The following is a 19,213-nucleotide window of genomic DNA, read 5'->3' as shown; positions in this document are numbered from 1 at the left end:
TGCATCCCCCAAAATAACGAGCAACAGATGCTGCTTTGACCTCAGCGACTTCCTGGAAACATACATTTGTCAAAATAAAAATAAAAAGATTAATGTGAGGAAGGCTTTTAAATTATAAGGAAACAGCAGACAGAGCCCGGCCGCGCACGCCGAGCCCTGGGACTGCAGAGAGAGCCCAGGATGGCCAGGGAGGGGCTGTGGGACCAGGGGTCCCTGTGCCCAGGGGGTTGGGGACTCAGAAGGACCAGGTCTGACAACACTGTCCACAGCCAGGTGACACCAGGAGCAGGCTCAGGATCTCCTCCTTCCCTCGTTTCTCAGTTTATAGGAGTAACCAGTCTCTTCTACAGAGTTTTAAACCCTCTCTGCCCATCTTGTAGAGGAGGAGATGTGCAAACAACAGGTCACCAGGAACTTTAGGGTTACAAACACTTGGGGCACCAGCAAGTTCCAACCTCCCTCTGGCTGCAGCTGCCTGGCACATCCCAGGGACAGAGCTCATGCACAGGCACTTGCCAACAGCACCTGTGATGCCCACAAAGGGACAAGGGCTCCTGCCAGGACTCGTGACAGCCACACTGGTGTGTGACACAGCCAGACACGAGGCACAACCCACCCCACCACAACCCTGCACCCACAGCACTCACCAGAACCACAGGCAGGGAGGCTCCACAGGCTCCAGGCAAGGGAAGCCCCTTTTCCCTCACAGCTTTATAGAATCAGCTGAAAATGAGCTGCTGGGAAGGGCCTCCTTCTCCTTGGCCTGGTGGGAGGTGGGCTGGGTCATCCTGGGGGTTTGTGCACCTGGGGCAGGTGTGTCAGGGGCACATTGGACATCTCCATCCCCATCCTCATCCTCATCTGACTCCTGGTTGCACCCAGCTTGCTCCTGTTGCACCACAAAGCCTGACCATGGGACCTGAGGGACACCTCTCCCAGGAGGGTGTTCTCTCCCTGGGCACCCTGTCACCAGGATGGGGGTGCACCCACCTTGGTGAGGGGCTGCAGTGCCCGGGCTGCTGCTGCAGGATGGTGAGCAGTGGATGGTGCTGGGGCACTGTCCCCCTGCCCACGCTGGGGAGGTGACAGTGGCACAGGGGTCGGTACAGTCGGGCTGCCCCTATGCCAGCACCCTGGGGTGTGTGGGGTCCTGCTGCACCGGGAATGCAAATCCTGACCCGGGCTGGGCCAGGGGCTCTGCCTCCCCCGGGATTCCTGTGGTAGCCATGACAACGTCCATATACATTTACATATCTATCCCGGGGACATCCAGAGCAATTGTTTCGTGGGGGTTGTTTCCATCCCGCCACAGGACATGCCAGTGTTCCCACCTCACACCCATGGCCACTCCTGCATGTGGAACAATCCTCTGTGCTGCCCCTTCCCTGGAGCCCCTGGTGCAGGGGCAGCCCCTTCCCACCCGAGTCTGGGGAGGGAACCAAAAAAATTACTTTCCATCACGTCAATGAGAGCCAAGGAAGGGCCAGTGAGCTCGGTGGTGCAGGCAGGTGTGTGTGGGCACTGCCAGCCCCAGATGGCAGTGCCAGGGGCCTCCTGTGCCAAGGGATGATCAGAGCCATGCTGGAGCACCGGCACAGCCAGTCCTGCTGGCTTCCATGGCAGCAGCACATGCCGAGGACACTGGATGAGCCCCAGCCTCCTTCTGCCTCCCACACTGCTCACCCAGAGGTTCTGCCTCGCAGCTCCCAGCTGGCAGCACCTCAGCACTGCCAGGAGGCCGGGGTTAGTCACAAGCCAGGAAAGGCAGCTCGTGTGCTGAGTTACAGGGAGGAGGAGAAGAGACACTAGAGGGGTGCACACAAAATAATTGCTGCCTTGCACAGAGCACCACATGGAGCCGTGCCCACAGCCCTGACACAGCCAGGAGCAGAGCAGCTCTGGCAGCCAGGAGTGAGGAGCCAAGCAATGTGCAGCTCCCCTCTGCTGCTGGCTGCCTCTCTCCTGGCTCCTGGGTGCTCCAGGGGCACTGCAGCACGATGCCAGCGTGGCATCACCTGCAAGCCTGGCATCCGCTGAGAGCCTGGCATCCCCTGAGAGCCTGGCATCACCTGCAGCATGGCCACAGCTCCCAAAGGAATGGACAAGCACCACAGCTCCCCGTGCAGGCAGCACAGCAGGTCCCACCTACACACACTGTCCTTGGGGCCGTGACCCACCGTGCTCACACCGTGGTCTCACCGGGTCTGCCGTGCTCTGCCCAGGCCCATTGGGCTCCCCCTGCACTCCTGTGCCACAGCAGGACTTGTGTCACCTCTGGGAGCCCCTCAGGGGCACTCGGTGGCTGCTGCCCTCGCCCCACCTCACAGCCCCAGGCACAAGTGCCGTGTGTGTGGGGCTGATGGAGGGCTCAGAGCAGCCCTGTCCCAGCCCTGTCCCACCAGGATTCCAGACCCACCAGTTTCCTCTGCCCTTTCCACTGAACCAGCCCACAGAAAGTTTTATAAACTTGAGGAAACGCGAGTCAAAGCAGAAGGAGCCCAAAGCTGAGCCGTAGCGTGACCTCAGCAACCTCCCCCTTTGTCCAGCCCGGGACCTCACGATCATGTGTCAGCATTTGCTGAGTCCCCTCCTTCGGGGACACACCAGGCCCTTCCGCAGGAGCGGGGCCTCCCCTCAGCCCCCCTCCTCTAATGACTCTGTTATCTCTGGCACTCCCAGCCCCACTTCCCTCCACCACTGCAGGGGTGATGTCCTCCCCGGGCTGGCAGTCCTGGGGGAGCAGCATCCCAGCCCACACCTCCCAAACCCCTCATGGATGGATTCATCCCGCTGGGCTGGGCTTGGGATGGCACTCTCATCATGCTCAGTGGGGTTGGGATGAGGGTTTGATGGAGTAGCTGCAGGTCACAGCTGAAAGTAAAGTTCAGCTCTGCTAACAAACGCCCTCCTATGGATGCTACTCCCATCCCATCCCATCCCATCCCTGCTCCAGGCCTGATGAAGAGAGGCAGAGCCTGGCAGAACAGGGCCTGAGGGAAGATGGAGCACAGTTTGCTGTCTGAAGCATGAACCTGCCCGGCTGATGTGAGGGCACTGACAGGCAGAGAGGGTTTGGTGCAAAGGAAGGAAATGGAAGAATTAAATCCACAGAACTTCCCTGCTTTTGTTCTCCCTCCCGCCCCCGCTCTTCTCCTTGGCCGCTCGCACTTCTTGCTGGATGTGTATGGCTTGATACTACCCAAGCAAGCTGGAAACAGGGTATATCAGCTGAAAGCAATTTACTTTGAAATCCAGCTGCCAGATTTTCCTTCATTTGTTTACTTTTAAATGCTTTTTTAAAAGCCAAAGTACACAAGGCAGCCAAATTGCTGACATGTGTGCCGGGCCGGTACCCCGCAAATGCTGCATTCTTTCATGTCCTCCTGGGCTCAAATCCACTCATGTTTATTTAAAATATGTAGAACACTTCAGCACTATTAAGGACCATGTTTTATAGTAAATGGAAAAAGATTTCCTCGCAGGCCGAAGGGAGAGGAAAAGAATCACTTCAATTCAGTTTTGTTCCGACAGCACTTTGCCTGCCCACCGGGGCCCAGCCACCCACATCCCACCGACGGGCTCGGCCCAGCGCCAGGGCCTGGGAGCTGCTGGTGCTCTGGAAATGTTGGAGACAGGTGGACACGGGGCTCCAGCAGCACTGGTGGGGCTCAGCCTTTCTCCCCTCCCAGATCCATGGGGCCTGCAATGAAAAAAAAACAAACACCAGGAGGGGGGGGCTTGGAGTCATCGAGGCTCTCCACAGCTCCAGGGTCTTGATTTAAAACAGGATTTCACCTGAAAACATGGATGCTAAAGCTACAGGTGAGAGACCAACCTGTGTGACCCCCAGCTGCAAACCCCAGGGAAAAGCAGGAGAGGAGGTGGCAGGAACAGGTTGGCAGGAACACCAGGATGGAGCAGATCCATCCACAGCAGAATGAGGCACTACAGGCCTATTCTAGATGACATGGAATGACACATCCTCTCAAAAGTAGGATGCAGATGGGAATGGATAGCAATACATATTTTCAGGTCAATAACAGCTAAAAGGGAAGTAGATGTTCAAATTCAGGATTTTTAAGTGCATTGTTAATGTGGGTGTTTTGGGAGGGAACAAAGTGGAAGAGGCATTTCCAGCTAATGCTGCCTTTCCTCAAACCACCCCTCTGTGGCTGACACAAGCTGAATTCTGTGGGGTAAGGTAAGGATGCACATCAGAAAGGGAAAATGTCAATAAACAGCAAATAAATCCTGCAGGCCCTTGTTGCTGTTCAAGCTGAAACAAACACAGAAAGGCAACACACAGAGAAAGGAGCAAGGAAGTGACATATTTTTAATCAAATTATCTGCTATCAGCAACAGAGATGGACAGTGGCTCTATGAACATATTAGCGTGCCGCTGACAGACCTTCCTGAAGGAAAACACCACTGATGCAGCCAGAATCACTCTGTTTCCTAACAAAGAACACAAGAAAGCAGGGATACCTTTCATCTTCCATCCCTCAGCAAGGTCTCCAGGTGCCTCCCCAGTCAGAGAGCTGCCCACCAGCACACCCACAAAGGACAAGCTGGGCAGAGTCTGCAGAGGAACATCCTTAAAACATGCTGGGCTGAGTGGTAAGGACAGGTGATGGCCACCTCTCTGCCCACCCACACCCCATCCCCGTGTGTGGCTCCTGCTGCTCGCTCTGGGGAGGGAGAGCAGCGTTGGGCCTTGGGGCTGCGCCTGCCCTGGCCAGGCAGAGCTTCCCCCAAGACTCCTCTAAGGCCCTTCCCAAGGACAAAGACAGTAAACAAGCAGAGATCTGTGTTGGGTGGAACCATCCCATGGCAGAGGAGCCAGGGCAGAGAGGGAAGTGACAATGCCCCAAGGCCACACAATGAGATAGTGACAGGCAGGAAAGGGAAGCCGGGTTGCCTGTCCCCCGGGCAGGGCTGTACCCTCCAGTCCCTCTGCTCCTGCTCTGCCCCGCTCTGTCCCCTCTGCAACACGCTGGTGTTAAGAGACAGAAAACAAACACACGACAGCCTGTAAAAATAAAGAGCCCTGCAACTGGTAGTAAAGACTCCAGCAGCTGTAGGGAGCCAAAGGCTTCTTGGAGGGGGTTGGATGGAAGTCGAGTTTCCCTCCCTGCCGGTATTGTATTTCTTTCCTCTGCCAAAATGTGCTTCCTGAGCCTTGGGCAGAGCTCTCCGTGGCTGACCCTCACCTTCCTCTGTTTAGCCTGGAGCTCAGGCTGGCCACGAGCGCCTGGGGCCGCGCTGGGGCCGGGCAGAGCCTCCCGCTGCGTGCACATGGCCCGGGTCAGCCCCGCTGTCAGCGCCTTCCTGAGGGCCAGAGCCAAGTCGGGCCACACCTGAGCCCCGTCCCGCAGGAGCGGCCGGGCAGAGCCGGGACACAGAGCCCAGAGAGCCACGGGTGAGACAGGAGGGGTGGCAGGGGCAGAGGGTTGTGCTGTTGGGATCCATCCAGCCCTTTTCTCCCGGGCAAAGATGTGTCGGGTTCCCTCTCGGCACAGCGGCACCCGGGAGGCAGCGACAACAAAGCAGAGGTCAGACAGTGCTCTAACTAAGGGGGTAATTCTGGCTCCATTAAAATCCTCACTCCTGTTTGCCTGGAAGCAGAAGGCTGTACTACTGCTTAAAAAGAGCTGAACCACCCTCAGGGTGACTCATGCCCTTCACAGAGCTGCCATGCTGATTTTACAAATATTAGAGCAGTGCCTCAGAGTCAGGGTTTTTGTATGGTTTAATGTATCAACTTAGGAGCAGACCCATTGCTCTTTTATGGAGCTCCCCTTCCCTGTATTTTATTTCCTTTCTTGGTGCCAGAATTGTAGCCAAAGCTGAGCTTAACAAAGCAACAGGCATGGCCATTCTTCCCAGCCCTCATTTACCCTGGTGAGAAGGGAGAAATTAATTTAAACCCTATCAGAACTGCAGAAGCTGTTTTGGCATTTTGTGCTGCAGAGCACAGCATGAACCAAACGCTCCCCTGCACCACCTGCACTCACCAAGCCCAGCCAAGAGCACAGGAACTTGCAGGTTGGAATCCTTTTGTTCAGGCATCTGCAACAGACAAACGTGATCTCGGGTGTTTCTCAGAAAACCACGAACAGAAGCACAGGGTTATGTTATTAAGACCATTCAGTGTGGTCATGTCTGATCCTAACAAAGAGAAATAATGTGCTTTTGGTAAGCACAGGTAAATACTGCAATTAAGCAGCTCCCTATCCTTGCCTGTCCCACACTGCCTACATTGCCCCCCTCCCCAGCTCAGAACCACTGTTCTCTGCAGCACCAGGCCCATCTCCTTTCTGGATTCAGAGAAGCAAATACAATGTACACTGGGATTTCCCAACCACCTCCATCTACTTCAAGTCCACCTTAGCTTCTTCAAATCACATCAAATGTGATTGAGCTGATCAGAACGTTTTCAAACCATTTTTCTTCCTCTTCTCACTTCATACTCGAGAGTTTTTGTATGTAGGAAAAATCAACTTGCCACAACGTTCAAGTGAATTTTGTAGCAAAGACAAAAGATCTAATCAAGCTTCTATACTGAAGTAGCCTTTGGATTTTCACGATGGCAAAATCTTCCCACAGATGCCCAAAATCAGCTCAATGCAGCCACAAGAGGGAGTCTGAAATCTCCTGTTAATGCCCAGATGGATCCTGGCTTCTGAACTCCTCCAGTATAAGAGCACGCAACAAGCTTCGAAAGGATTGTACCATCCTGAGCTCCACATTTCTTCTCTAGCTTTACAGGAGTTTCCTTGCTCTGAAGGAAAAGGCTCTTTAAAATCATGAACCTTTGGTATAAAGATGCAGGTTTTTCTTTTCATACGAATGGGGTGGGGAAACACCTCTAGAACCAGACTGCAACAAAAGGCAGGGGACAAGGAGTGCAGGAGTGGGTTTTGTCCTCACCAGTCCCAGTTTATAAATACTTCAAAGGCTTGTCCCACCCAAAGTGACACCCAGAAGTCTATTTTACAGCAGGGGTGATAACATGCATAATTTGACATGCAACAGAATTGTGGAACTTGCAGGGGAACCAAATAAAACCAATTCCTTCCCTGCACTTGCTCAGACCTATGGCTGTGAGCAGAGTGGGAGCTGCTGTGGGACTCATGGGTTTGCTTTGCTAGCAGTACCTTCTCCAGGGGCTTTTCCTTGAGATACGAGCAGAGTTGTTTGAGGTCAGGGCATGTCAAACTTCCAGATGTCTCGGAGGGACACTTTCTCCTCAGAAATGTGCTGTTTGTGCTACTGCTGCACTAGAAAACACACACTGCCACCTTACTGAGATTAGAAATTATACTTGGATTTCACTCCTCCCACCCATAATCTGAAAGAAAGGAGCATGGTGGGGGCACTCTACCACGACCTTGGCTTCAGGTTTTGTTAATTTGACACGTGATTAGCTTTGGCAGAGCTGAGAACCCTCAGCAAAACAAGTAACACTTCTCACAGCACCAGTGAAACATTTGTGTTGAATCTGTAGCGTCTGCTCTCCATCTGCCAAAAAATTGTCAAGACACATTCCTCAAAAATACTTTTATGGTCTTTACTCCATCTTGACATCCACTTGTTCTAGTTTCCAAGAAAACATTACTGCTCCAAAGGGGCATCTATGTTTGGGGATTTTGAGCAGAAATAGCTCCATACAGGCTGCATGGAAAGCACCACTAAATACCTCTGGCAACACTTTCCTTTTGTAGAGATTTAGCCAAGAGATAAAGACTAGAAGCGCTTATCTCAGCGAGGTTAATGAAGGAAGTGCTCACAGTGCAGCTGAATTCTACTTGACTCCATGACTTCATTGTCCTCCTCTGCTCATGTCTTTTGTACTTTCACCTGCCCAGTCCTGCTTCAAGCTGAAGAGGGGCTTTAGGCCAGCAGACAGTTAATTCTGACATTTAACAGTCAGTGCATCAGTGCTGGATCCCCCACCTCTGACCCAGGAGGCTGTAGATTCAGCTGTCATGAAACAGAGGAACAATCTAAAACCTTTGAGGCTGCAGCATAAATCACTACTGTTTTTTTTTTTTTGCTTACAGTATTAGCCAACTTAAGGGTGGGGTTCCTAACAGGCTGTCTAAAAAGCTTGCCCCCCTATTTATGCACACCCTTCTTTTCAGAAGCAATTTAATGGGGAAAAAATACTCATTAAGTATGATTAGAGGCTGACTACTGGAATGCCCACACCTGTTTATTCAAAAGCAAATGTTTAGCAGTGCAAGGTTCATACATTTTGTTGACAATAGTATATTATTAGTGAAACATGGTAAGTAATATCCAAAACCTCTTTCTGTGAGGCTGCCTAACTGTTGGAGTGGGTCAGCAACCAAAGATCTGATGGGATACGTGTTAACATCCCAGAACAATTTATCCTCTGCTCTGCCAAACCTCATTTCACTCACTCAGCTGAATGTAATTAGACCCCAAGCTTGTCCTGAGTTCAGTCTCTGCAGAGAGGGGTTATCTTTCTTCAGCAAGACGTGGCTGCTCTGAGACGCTGGCAGTGACCTGAGAGGAGAAACTGCAAAGGGGCAACACCATCGAGCAGATTTAGACAAGGAGCTGCTAAGACAGCCTGATATGTACATTAAAATGCAAACATGTATACACTTGGAGCACCTGCTTTGAGTTTCAGTCAACACACCCCAGCAGAGAGTAGCAAGGACCCACGAGCCACACAGTGCAGGAGCTATTTTTAGATAAATGTTATACAATTTTCCCTCCAGCTCCATGGATCAGAAACATATGCTGCAGCTACAGACCCATTACAGTTTAATCCTACCTCAAACAAGGAGATGTTAAATCTCCAGATCCCAATAACACCAGGCTACTCAAGGAGCAGGGCACTGTTCTGCTCTTTGCCGTGGCTCAGGTGACACAACCTGACCCAGAGCAAGTTAAACTGCACGTGGCTTTGGGAAAACAAGTTCACTGGATTTTTTCTGACCTTGTAATAATGTTTTTGCTATTGGGTGGAGGTGAATGAGAGACTAGACCCAATTCCTACGAAACATATCACTTTCAGATATCGCAGAAAAGATGTATTTTAAAAAGCTGATTGACTCCTCTATCAAAAAGAACATCATAATGGAACAACAGGAAGGATCTGCCCCAAAGTCAGGGCCTTCAGTCAAGACAGAATACAAGCCACTTTCTTCCAGGGAATCTGTGTCTGCTTCGTGGGACACAAGATCCTTTGGAAGGAAATTTTTCCTTCAAGGTGCTGAAAACAGAGAGTGTGATTTTTACAGTGTAGCAGCCTGGGTTGCCCCAGTAAAAAATAAAAGGTATGGAAGCCACTGACCTTGCTGCATGAGGAACGAGCAGCTGGCAAGTACAACAGGGATCTCTACGTCAGAAACAGCACTGACCTCATCCAACTAAACACGTGCTCCAAGACTGATTTCGGGTCAAATCCCTGCAGGAGTCCCTTGGCAAAATGCACAATTATCAGGTGCAGGACTAAAGGAAGACATTAACGACTTGTTTGTTCCCTGAGTTTCCTTGATGCAAGTGGCAATGTTCTCAGTAGGTAAATGAAGTCTCACACCAGTTTGTGATTGATGGGGACAGCAGTCAAAGACCTGGGCTACATCTGCACACGTCATGGACAAACCTGTGTCACCACCAGCCCCCGCTGGCGTGACTGGTGCTCAGAGGGTCCCAGGGGCTGTGTGACTGCAGAGCCCTGTGCAAACAGGGAAATGCATTGTTCTCGTTGCTGTGAGGGTGAGTTTAAAGAACTCTGCTCAGCCACGTGATGGTTTGGGGCTCTTTAATCATTACTTATACCCAACGCACACCGGACAATTTACACGCGCAGCAACACATCTCTGCACCCGAGTCACAGCCTGCCCACTTCACCAGGACCAGAAAAAGAACCTGCTGCCAAAGCGAGAAGGCTTCAGCTCCCCTTCAATGGGTGGGTTTGGCTCTGGTCTGGGTCTAGAGTGATAGGGATTCTCAGGCAAAGGACGGTCTGTCTTCACCTTCGTAACCTGCGAAGGAAAACAAAGGAATGAGACAACTTCCCACAGCATTTACCAGAAAAGCCACACTGAGTCAGAACTTAAAGAAGAACTACCAAGAAGTACCAAACAACACTAAGGACACATTGTTCAGCTGATTAGAGCTCCTGAGCACTTTTAAAGAAAGTGAGGGGAGGGGCACTTCACTCAAAACTACTGAGCAGCTCCACATGAGTGTGAGCTTCACTCCTGAAGGAAGAGTCTCCACACCAGGAAAAGCAAAAAGCAAGTGTGTCACTGTCTAAAAAAAGCACAAATCATCTAGGAAAGCAACCCAGAAAAATGCTGACAGAGTCTGGACTCTATTAGGCCACAAATTTCCAGTGTTGAGTTCAGGAATCACCATCTGGCCAGGAGACATTGGAGACCTGGTCTGGACAAGATGTCCATACGGAGGGAGAGAAGGATCTGACTATGAGACCAAAGAGGTATGAAGTTACCTTGGAGAGCTCTCCCAGATCAGGTCTCACCCAGCCCAGCTTGTCCAGCACACAGTTGTCAAAGGCTGCCTGCTGCTTCCTGCACCGCCGCAGCTCCAGCAGGTTGGTGTAGTCGATGCACGTCCAGTACTCGGTGAAGGGCTCTGCACAGTGGGCCTTGATCTTCCTGTGAGGGGCCACACACAGAAAACCCTCAGCACCTGTCACAGTTTTAATGCTCTTCTCTCTTACTCACTCAAACCTCAACTTGTGGTAAAGTGTTTCTTGCAGTCCTGAGTTCTCGGGAACATTTAAATCTTCAGAGAAGTCAGTACTTGAAGCATTTAACAGAACTTGACACAAATACCTGTAAAATTTCTATCACTGTAGCTACAGCTAGTGGTAGCAATAACTTTAATAATATGTGGAGGGTATTCTGGCTGGGCAGATGCTCACAGCTCCTCCACAGGAGATCCTTGTTTTGCCAAACAACTCACATGATACAATGCTCTAATGCTTCCAAATTATTTTGATACCTTAAGCTCAAGAAGCCATGCTTAGAACAGAGGTTTCTGATTACCAGCTGTTAGACTCGAGGTGGACACGCTTTGAGCTAATTAAATGAGGTCCTTTACTAGCAATACTGGCCCTGGATCTATGTTTTTGGTGCATCTCCTTAAGATTTCACAGTAGTTCACCTGTGGAACAGGGAGGACAAACAACACAAAGCTCAGGTTGGATTCCTGGCTTTCATAACATGGCTGCAAGGTGCAGCAGCAGCAACCTCCCACCACTGCCCTGGGATCCCAACAAAAACCCAGACCACCTGCTCTGGAACAGAAGCCACAGGGCTTCACGTGAAAGGATAAAGTCATGTATAATAAGCAAGACAAAACAAGTGGCCTCTATCCCCTGGAGCTAAAGTTTAAGAAGCAAAAATAAAGGCTTTGAAGGCTGTGATAGTGCTGACACTTTTAATTAGAATCACAGAATGGTTTGGGTTGGAAGGGACCTTAGAGACCATCCAGTCCCACCCACTGCCATGGGCAGGGACACCTTCCACTAGCCCAGGCTGCTCCAAGCCCCGTCCAACCTGGCCTGGGACACTTCCAGGGATGGGGCAGCCACAGCTCCTCTGGGCAACCTGTGCCAGAGCCTCCCCACTCTCACAGGGAGGAACTCCTTCCCAATATCCCATCTAACCCTGCCCTCTGCAGTGGGAAGCCACTCCCCCTTGTCCTGTCACTAGTACCCCTTGTCACAAGTCCCCCTCCAGCTCTTCTGGAGCCCCTTCAGGCAGCGAAACGCTGCACTCGGGTCACCCTAGAGCCCTCTCTTCTCCAGGTGGACACCCCCAGCTCTCCCAGCCTGTCTCAGAGCAGAGGGGCTCCAATACCGCAGCCGGACCAGGCAGGTCCCGCGGCCCCGGCCCCGCCAGGCCCGTGTGCCCCGGCGCGTCCCCGCTCACCTGAAGAAGTCGAGGGCGCACTGGTTGACCTGCCGTCCCTCCTTGAGGCACCTGCGCGGGTCCTTCTCCTCCCAGCGGCACAGCATGAACTCCTTGTTGGGCCGGTCGCACTGCGAGCCGTAGTGGTGCGCCGCGGCCTTCAGCACGGCCGAGCTCACCGCCACCTGCGGCGGGGGCAGAGCGGCCGTGAGGGGGGGGGTGAAGCAAAGGGAGAGCAGGACGGGGAAGGGACCGCACTCACCTCCTGCACATCGAGCTCCTCCAGCGAGGGCACCTGGACGGCCCCGGGCATGGCGGCTCTCCTTGAGCGCCCTCAGCGCCCGCCCGCACCGCGCATGCGCCGTGCGGGGGCGGGGCCTCGGGGGGCGGGGCCTCGCGGGGGGGCGGGGCCTTGGCGGCGGGACCGTTGCCGTGGTGACGGGACGCGCCGCCGGGTCCGCCATGGAGCTGGTGGGGGATCGGTACCTGGGAGGGGTCGTGAGGGGCAGGTGGGAACGGGGAACAGGGACACGGGAGGACATGGGGGACAGGGGGGACACGAGGGGAGCTGGGGGGGTGGAGGGATCGGGGAAATGGGGGACAGGGAGGACGGGGGGCAGCTGAGGGTGGCAGGGGGAATCGGGGGACACGGGGGGTCCAGGGAGGATCGGGTGGACCGGGGAGCACGGGAGGACCGGGTGGGGACAGGGGTCCCCGGGAAGAGGCGCAGGGGGATGCTGGGTCGTGGGGACATGAGGGACCTGGCGGGGGCGCGTGGGGCACGTGGGACCGGGGAGAGGGTAGGTTGTGTCGGGGGGATCGGGAAGGGGCACGGGGAATACTGGGGACAGGTGGGACCGGAGGGACCAGAAAGAAGCAAAAGGGGGGTCAGGAGGGCCGACCAGGGGCACGGGGACACAGAGGGCACGGCGGGGGGCGCAGGGGGCAGGTGGGATCGGGGGATCGGGGGGGAACAGCCCCCCTCCCCACCCGCCCCGTCTGTTCCAGGATGGAGGGATACGGCTTCTACAAGCTGCCGACGGGCACCGAGTACCGGGGAGCGCTGTGGGACGGGATGTTCCACGGCGAGGGAGAGCTGTTCTTCCCCAACGGCATCAGATACCGGGCGCTCTGGGACCGCGGGATCCCCACGCAGGTACCCCGGGCTGGGGGATTCACCCCGAGGGGCCCCCGCTGTCGGGAGCGGCCCCACTGCGGGGGAGGTTTGGAGATAAAATACGTGGATTTTCGAGCCAAGCCGATTTTTGGCTCCCTCGGGGTGTGAGGAGGCTGCTGGGCATCCCTCAGATACAGTTCCCAGCACTCCAAACACGGGCTGAGCCGTGCTGGCCCTGCTGGGGCTCTACCGAGGAACCTGGCCCTGCCGTTCCCTCCATCCATCATATTTATTAACATGTTTTGCAGGGGAAATTCGTTTTTGCAGATGGTCTCGAATATGAAGAAAAAAACTGGCATTACTGCGATGGCTACGACAGAAGATTTTATACAGAAATCTGTTCTGGTTTCAAACCACCAGGTACTAAATTGCACTTTGCGATCCTGAGAGTCTGGAAGGAATTAAAGTAACAACTTTGCCTAAGAAAGATTAATTCGGCTACATGAGTAACATGGAGCAGAAAGGCTCTGGCTAATTTCATAGGAGGCTGCCAGAAGAATGTGGACACCACCTTCCACCAGCACAGCCCGGGATGCAGCATTGCATCCACAGTAGGGGCTCTTGGAGTGATGACCAACAGGACAGGGCTTTATTTACAGCTTTTGATATCCTGATTAACCCTTGGACACATTTCACCCTCACTGCATAAGCAGTGTGCTTTTAATAACAGGAAAGCTGAGCAGAAGCAATTAGAATCCAGGATATCAAATAAAGTTTCAGTCATCTGCCCCTCGTAGCTTTTTAGTATATACCAAAGCAGACATTTGTGTCCCATCTATATTTTTGCTTTTGTAAGTTCATTATTTGTCTGTAGTCAAAAGGTGGAAAGATTTATAAGGAAACAAGTGGGTAAAATCTGTAACATAATACACACAGTACTCTATACATAGAATATTTTAGTGATGACATGTAGTTCTGTGAGGCCAGCGAGTCTCTCCTGGCCCCAGTTTGGATTTTTAGGGTCGTATTTGTAATGTCAGCTCGTGGGGCTGAATCACAGGACTGCGAGTGAGGGAATCAAAGTGGCAGCTTCTTATCACACACTTTTTGGGTGTGCATTTTTCCATTTTTGTTTTCTCCGTCTGCAAAAGTGTAAAAATGTTTTACAAAATTATTGTAAAATAACGGCATTGTTTTTATAGCAAAAGCCACGGAGATGTATTTGTTAGTTATCTTGATCAAAGGCTCAAATTTAAAAAACAACCCAAAAAACCAAAATCAGTCCTTTTTTTTCCTTCAGGCATTCCTCAGCTTACAAATCTGGATCCTCCCAAAACAATCCCAGAAGGTTGTTACGACTGTGGTGATGGATTCTACAATCCTGAAACCAGAGTTGTTGTTGACTACAAATTCACATTTCTGAGAAATGCAGGTATGATTAACTTCTTTTACAAGGTAAAGTAAGATGAGTTTATTTGTCCTATCTCCTAGGACTAAAGCTAAAACATAAACAACTCCATGATTTGGTTCTCTTATTACCGAGCTAAAATATCTTTTACTTATTTATTTTATCAGTGATTTATGCATCCCCAGAGTTGTATAAATCATATTTTGCAAAATTACAGTGAAGTATTCCCAAGCAGATACAAATAAATATATTGTATTACCATTTGGTATGTTAATCTCAGAAAAATCTTCAGTCTCTTCTGTTATGATCTCAAGCAAGGGAGTGGTTGTGAGGGGCACACCATTGATCCTGAAAGCTAAAAAGCTCCATGCTGGGAACCAGCAAAGTGCTCAAGCATGTGCTTATCTCTACAAGTCCAATTTATTAAAATCAGTCTTAGTCTTACCTTCCTGAACAGGACACTTTCACTTTGGAGAGCTGTGTTCTGAGTAGAGTCTGGCAAATACTGGGTCCCGTGGGTAAGTCCCCAAACTGAAAAGCCTTGGGAAAAATTCATTCTCATCAAGCCAAAAGAGAAACTTTTCAAATTAAAAAAAAAACACAGAAGATCCTCGAACAGCTGACAATGGGATAGCTCAAGAAACATAATCTGACCTGAAAAAAACCCACTTTGTGTTCTGGCTATTTAACCTTTGTATTTATCACCTTTTTAATGTAGAGGATTTTTAAATGAAAATGATTTCTGAAAGCAACCACCCACCTCGCTTTTCCCCCCCCCCCTCAAATGCCCAAATTGCAAAACCTGTTTTTTCAAAACCAGAACATTTCATTTTCAGCATGCCACAGTTTAACAGTTTTGTTGCTTGGAAACTCCATTTTTCAGCAAATTTACTATTTGTTGAGAAAAAAAAAAAAAATTCTGCCCTGCTCTACTTTCAAGAGCTTTTGTAAGTGTGCACTGTGATATTGGAGGAGGGAAGTGAGGGGGGGTTAAATGAATTGGAGATACCATCTGCTATAAAATATACCCTATGATACATGGCCTGTTTTATAAACGTTGAATAAAAACTGATCCAGATTATTACAAATGGCATTGATCCAAAATACTGGAATGCAGTGGGCCTACTGATGAGGAAGATAAGCAACATGCTTTCCAAAAACACAGGAACCTACACAGATTAGTACAGGGGGGAACGCCTTGGAATTCAATTTATTGTTTTTTAATCTGTTCTTTGAACTCATTGTCCTTTATGACATTTATCTCAAACCCTACAAATTATATCAATCAATATTGGCTCGGCAGCCCAGCCCAGCGTGAGGCCTGACAGTCGTGGAGATGGGCTTTGTGTGGCCCTTCCAGCGAGAGCCTGTGCACAAAGTTAAAGTTGTTGATGTGAGTGTGAAGAAGGAATGTGTCATGTAGGCCAGACCCTTCCTCTCAAGAACATGAACACAATTGAAACACCCGGCACTTGTTCAACATCAGAGGAACTCTTCCCGCCCCAGGAGAGATGATTCAGGGCACAAGGCCACTGAAGTAAAGAGGAAAAAAAAAAATTAAAAAAAAAAAAAACAACCAGCTGTAAGCAGAAGAAACTGAGGAAGAGGCTGAGATGACAGGGAACAGATCCAGAACTACTCCATTATAGGTTGGGCAGGAAGGAGCAGGAAAACCTCCAGGCTTCCAGCCAAGTCTTGAAAGCATCAAAAGCAGATGGTAGGAAGCATTCAGGAAGTTCTTACAACAGCTTGACAGGTTTACCAAAATGACAGTATCTCCCTCAGCCCTGGCAGCGGGTTTGCAGAACACTCCAGGCCTCACCTTTCACCCCTATTATGAAGCAATTTCTAATTGTTTCTCGGCTGTTTGTGGAAGAGGGCGAGGAACCCTTGGCACTGCCTCGCTGCAGCCTGGCAGCATCCCGGTACCGCTCCCGAGGAGAAGAAAACAGGCGCCATTTGAAACTCCTGAGTTTGGTTCCAGCCCTTCTCTGTGGAGATGAGAGGATGTCGAGCACCGCAGAGCCCCCGATAAGTTTGGCAGGCCCTGCCTTTCCCCTACATGGAGGTCTGATCCTCATTTCCTCCAAGGGCTCTCACTGCTGCAGCAGAGCGAAGGCCCATCGTGAAAACATAATCAGCCCAGGGAACGAAACGACAGCAAGAGTTTTGTTGTACGTTTTTATCTAGCAAAGTCTTCCAAATTCTCATTACAGCCCTGCAGTTATTGCTCTGTCCCTAAACCTCTGTTTCCTCGGGGGTGCTCAGATTTCTCTTCGTTCTCCATGTGTTCTTCAAGCTTTTTTTTTTCCAGCGTTGCGAAGTAAGTTAGCAAAACTGAGCACATAAATAAGAATGGGAGTGCTCATTTGTAAGGAGATACCTTGTTTATTTTGAATAGATACTGGGGCCAGACTCCTGTTTCACTAGAAGTATTCCTTTTGCTTTTTTTCCCCCCAGAAATGGGACTCCTGGCACCTTTGTAAGGATTGGTCAATAGAAAGATGGGACGATTTCCCAATTTTTCAGCAAAAAGTAGAAACTACAAGATGTTGCTTTTAATGCAAAGCAGGGAGGTACAAGAAGAGCTGTGACAGTCAGGTTTTAGGACCCTCAATTATCAGAGAAGCCCAGAGCTTTCGAAGAGAAAATACCATCAAAAATAGGATTTTTTTTACAGCCTGGGTCACCTCTCTTGATGAAAAGCAAAGATATTTCTGATGAAAATTGCCTTGTTTCTCCTGTGGCTCTCCCAAGGATAGGTTAAATAATATAAAACATGTTTTTTCCTCTTTCTAATATGAGAATATTTGTGCTACTACTTTCATATTCCATCTTCAGGTTTAATTCGTATGTGTTGGGTGCAGTCAATATTACCTGAAATATATTTGCATCTCTTCATATAAAATCAAGAGTAGGAATACACAAAATCTGCCTTTGCACTCAGTGCTCAGTCAGGGAACTGAATTAAGAGCAGGATTAGGCCCAGAAAAGCAGGACAAGTGTCTTAGTAAGAGGAGGGGGTTTGGTGTTGCTGCAGACCCCAACCAGCCAGCAATCAGCATTTCTACAAGCCTGAAAGTCTTGTGAAAAGCAACAGGAAAAATCCTGCTGCTTCAGGAATCATTATGAGCTGAAAAGGTCAAGATTCAAGAACATTATTTTCTTATAGTTTAGAGAAGTCTGGGGTTAGAAAATCTGAGGTTCCTTGGTCACGAAAGCTGACCCGACTCCCCAGGCAAGGGGGCAAATCCACCTTAATTCTAAGCCTTAATAATCACAGATTTACACAGATTTGCAGTTTCCTCCCGTTGTTACCTTGGGGTGGAGGTTCTCACGCTTGGTTTGAAAGAATTTGGAAGCAAAATTTCTTTTGGGCGGTGGGCAGCGATGTGTTCATCCATTTCAGGTTCATCCAAGTATGCAAATCCTTGAGAGAAATCTCCCACATTTAGATTTCTTTTTTTTTTTGTCCTGCAGCTCAAATCTGCCTTGCACCAAGTGCTTTTTGGGAAACGCAGACTTTGACTTCTCTGAAAAATGTAGTTGAGAAAGAGCCATAACCGCTCAATAATTGCTCAGGGTAATATTTCTGTACCTACCCTCGTGTACCCCAAACACATGCAGATGTTTGCGTGCTCTTTCTCATAAACTACTGGAGAATTGGGTGTGGGATGAGGACCTGGCAATTTTTCAGGCCTGGAGTATTTCTGGAAAAAAAAGACAGCAAGTTTAAAACTTCAAGTCGACTGTGGTGCAGGAGAGAAGGTTTGACTGCCCTGGGGGCTCACCCTCGGGGCTTTACCCCCTGTTCTTCTCTGGAATTGCCCCTTGTGCTGCTGCAGGGAGGGCATGACAGGCTGAGCCATTGCCTAAGAATGTACCAGTTCTTTAGGCAGATGCCCTGAGCAGTGGAGGGGGAAGCCCCAGCAACACACACTCAGAGAGAATATAGTATTTTTGCTCGAATGAATTTAGCTTCCCATAGATTTAAATGTCTACTTATAACGCAGGGCCATTTAATCTTTTGTACATTTGTTTCTTTTTTATTTGACTTAAGATACTGAATTTAGATGAGGTTTAGTTCCTACATATTGAAACTCTTAAAAGCTCTTCAAATAATTGTTCTTTGGATACTTGTTAAGCTAAAGAAATCAGTTTTGATCGGCAGTAAAAGTTCATGCTATTTTAAGTGCAATGCTATAGCTATTTTCTGTTGTATATTTAATCATTTTGAATTATATGTCATGTAAAAGATTTTAGCTCTGGGGCATTTGCCAGATGGCTGATTCTGCATTTCACACAACAAAAGAAATAATGTTTGTGTAAAGCTCTTAAAAATAGTTGGTAATCAGTATATTCTACAACGAATAGGATCCAGACCTGTTTGGAAAAAAACCCCAGCTTTTGCAGAAATTAATTTAGAGGATTTGGTCTCTACCTCTGGGCTCTGAACAAAACAAATCGTGTCTATTGTTTGCTGATTTTGTAACATTTAACAAGTTAACTGGATTGTAAATTTTAGTCATTTTTATGTTAAATGCCGTTTATTGCAGTCCATTGATCTTTTTCTCTTTACTTTGGCTGACAAACTTATTTCTGAAAGCAGGCTTTGTAAAGCAGAGAGCCAATACTGCTCTCCATTTACACAAGTAAAGCATCTGAGTAGCCCTTTGCTTTTCTTACAACAGCTGGAGTGCTTGTCCTTTTTGCTGCTAATTCCTCTTTCTGGCCTCTTTGCTTCCTATTCCTGAAAAATACCGCTGCAAA

The 19,213-nt window shown here is 49.7% G+C and overlaps 2 protein-coding genes across 4 annotated transcripts in view; one reads left to right on the top strand and one right to left on the bottom strand.

Annotated features, from left to right (window-relative positions):
• Positions 1 to 9,782: 9,782 nt before the first annotated feature.
• NDUFA8 (NADH:ubiquinone oxidoreductase subunit A8) lies at positions 9,783 to 12,294 on the bottom strand. The gene is made up of 4 exons (XM_051807601.1): positions 12,181 to 12,294; positions 11,940 to 12,103; positions 10,493 to 10,658; positions 9,783 to 10,022 (listed from the first exon to the last, which is right to left on the bottom strand). Exons 1-4 carry the CDS (start codon positions 12,229 to 12,231, stop codon positions 9,885 to 9,887), a joined length of 519 nt encoding a protein of 172 aa, XP_051663561.1. The 5' UTR covers positions 12,232 to 12,294; the 3' UTR covers positions 9,783 to 9,884.
• Positions 12,295 to 12,324: 30 nt separating this feature from the next.
• Positions 12,325 to 19,213, top strand: part of MORN5 (MORN repeat containing 5) — a 15,071-nt gene continuing 8,182 nt past the window's right edge. Inside the window, exons 1-4 of one of the 3 annotated variants that reach the window (XM_051807603.1) lie at positions 12,325 to 12,400; positions 12,927 to 13,074; positions 13,344 to 13,455; positions 14,336 to 14,467. In XM_051807603.1, coding sequence (XP_051663563.1) covers positions 12,381 to 12,400; positions 12,927 to 13,074; positions 13,344 to 13,455; positions 14,336 to 14,467 — 412 coding nt within the window. In that variant the 5' untranslated portion in view covers positions 12,325 to 12,380. Of the gene's footprint in view, positions 12,428 to 12,926; positions 13,075 to 13,343; positions 13,456 to 14,335; positions 14,468 to 19,213 lie in introns of all 3 variants that reach the window. The other 2 variants (XM_051807602.1, XM_051807604.1) reach the window with 2 other exon arrangements.

The sequence above is a fragment of the Manacus candei genome, unplaced genomic scaffold (assembly GCF_025592945.1).
Source record: "Manacus candei isolate 608988 ecotype Guabito, Panama unplaced genomic scaffold, ASM2559294v1 h1tg000071l, whole genome shotgun sequence".
Lineage (NCBI taxonomy): Eukaryota > Metazoa > Chordata > Aves > Passeriformes > Pipridae > Manacus > Manacus candei.
The sequence above is the reverse complement of the archived record's forward strand: the minus strand, read 5'-3'. Positions and strand labels throughout refer to the sequence as shown.

What these genes read in the sequence shown, in the direction of transcription:
- NDUFA8 (XM_051807601.1), bottom strand. Translation starts at nt 12,231, where the DNA reads ATGCCCGGGGCCGTCCAGGTGCCCTCGCTGGAGGAGCTCGATGTGCAG. An exon ending in AGGAGCTCGATGTGCAGGAG is followed by an intron (nt 12,104 to 12,180) that starts GTGAGTGCGGTC and finishes CCCCCGCCGCAG; the next exon opens with GTGGCGGTGAGCTCGGCCGT. An exon ending in ATCTGGGAGAGCTCTCCAAG is followed by an intron (nt 10,023 to 10,492) that starts GTAACTTCATAC and finishes TTTCCTTCGCAG; the next exon opens with GTTACGAAGGTGAAGACAGA.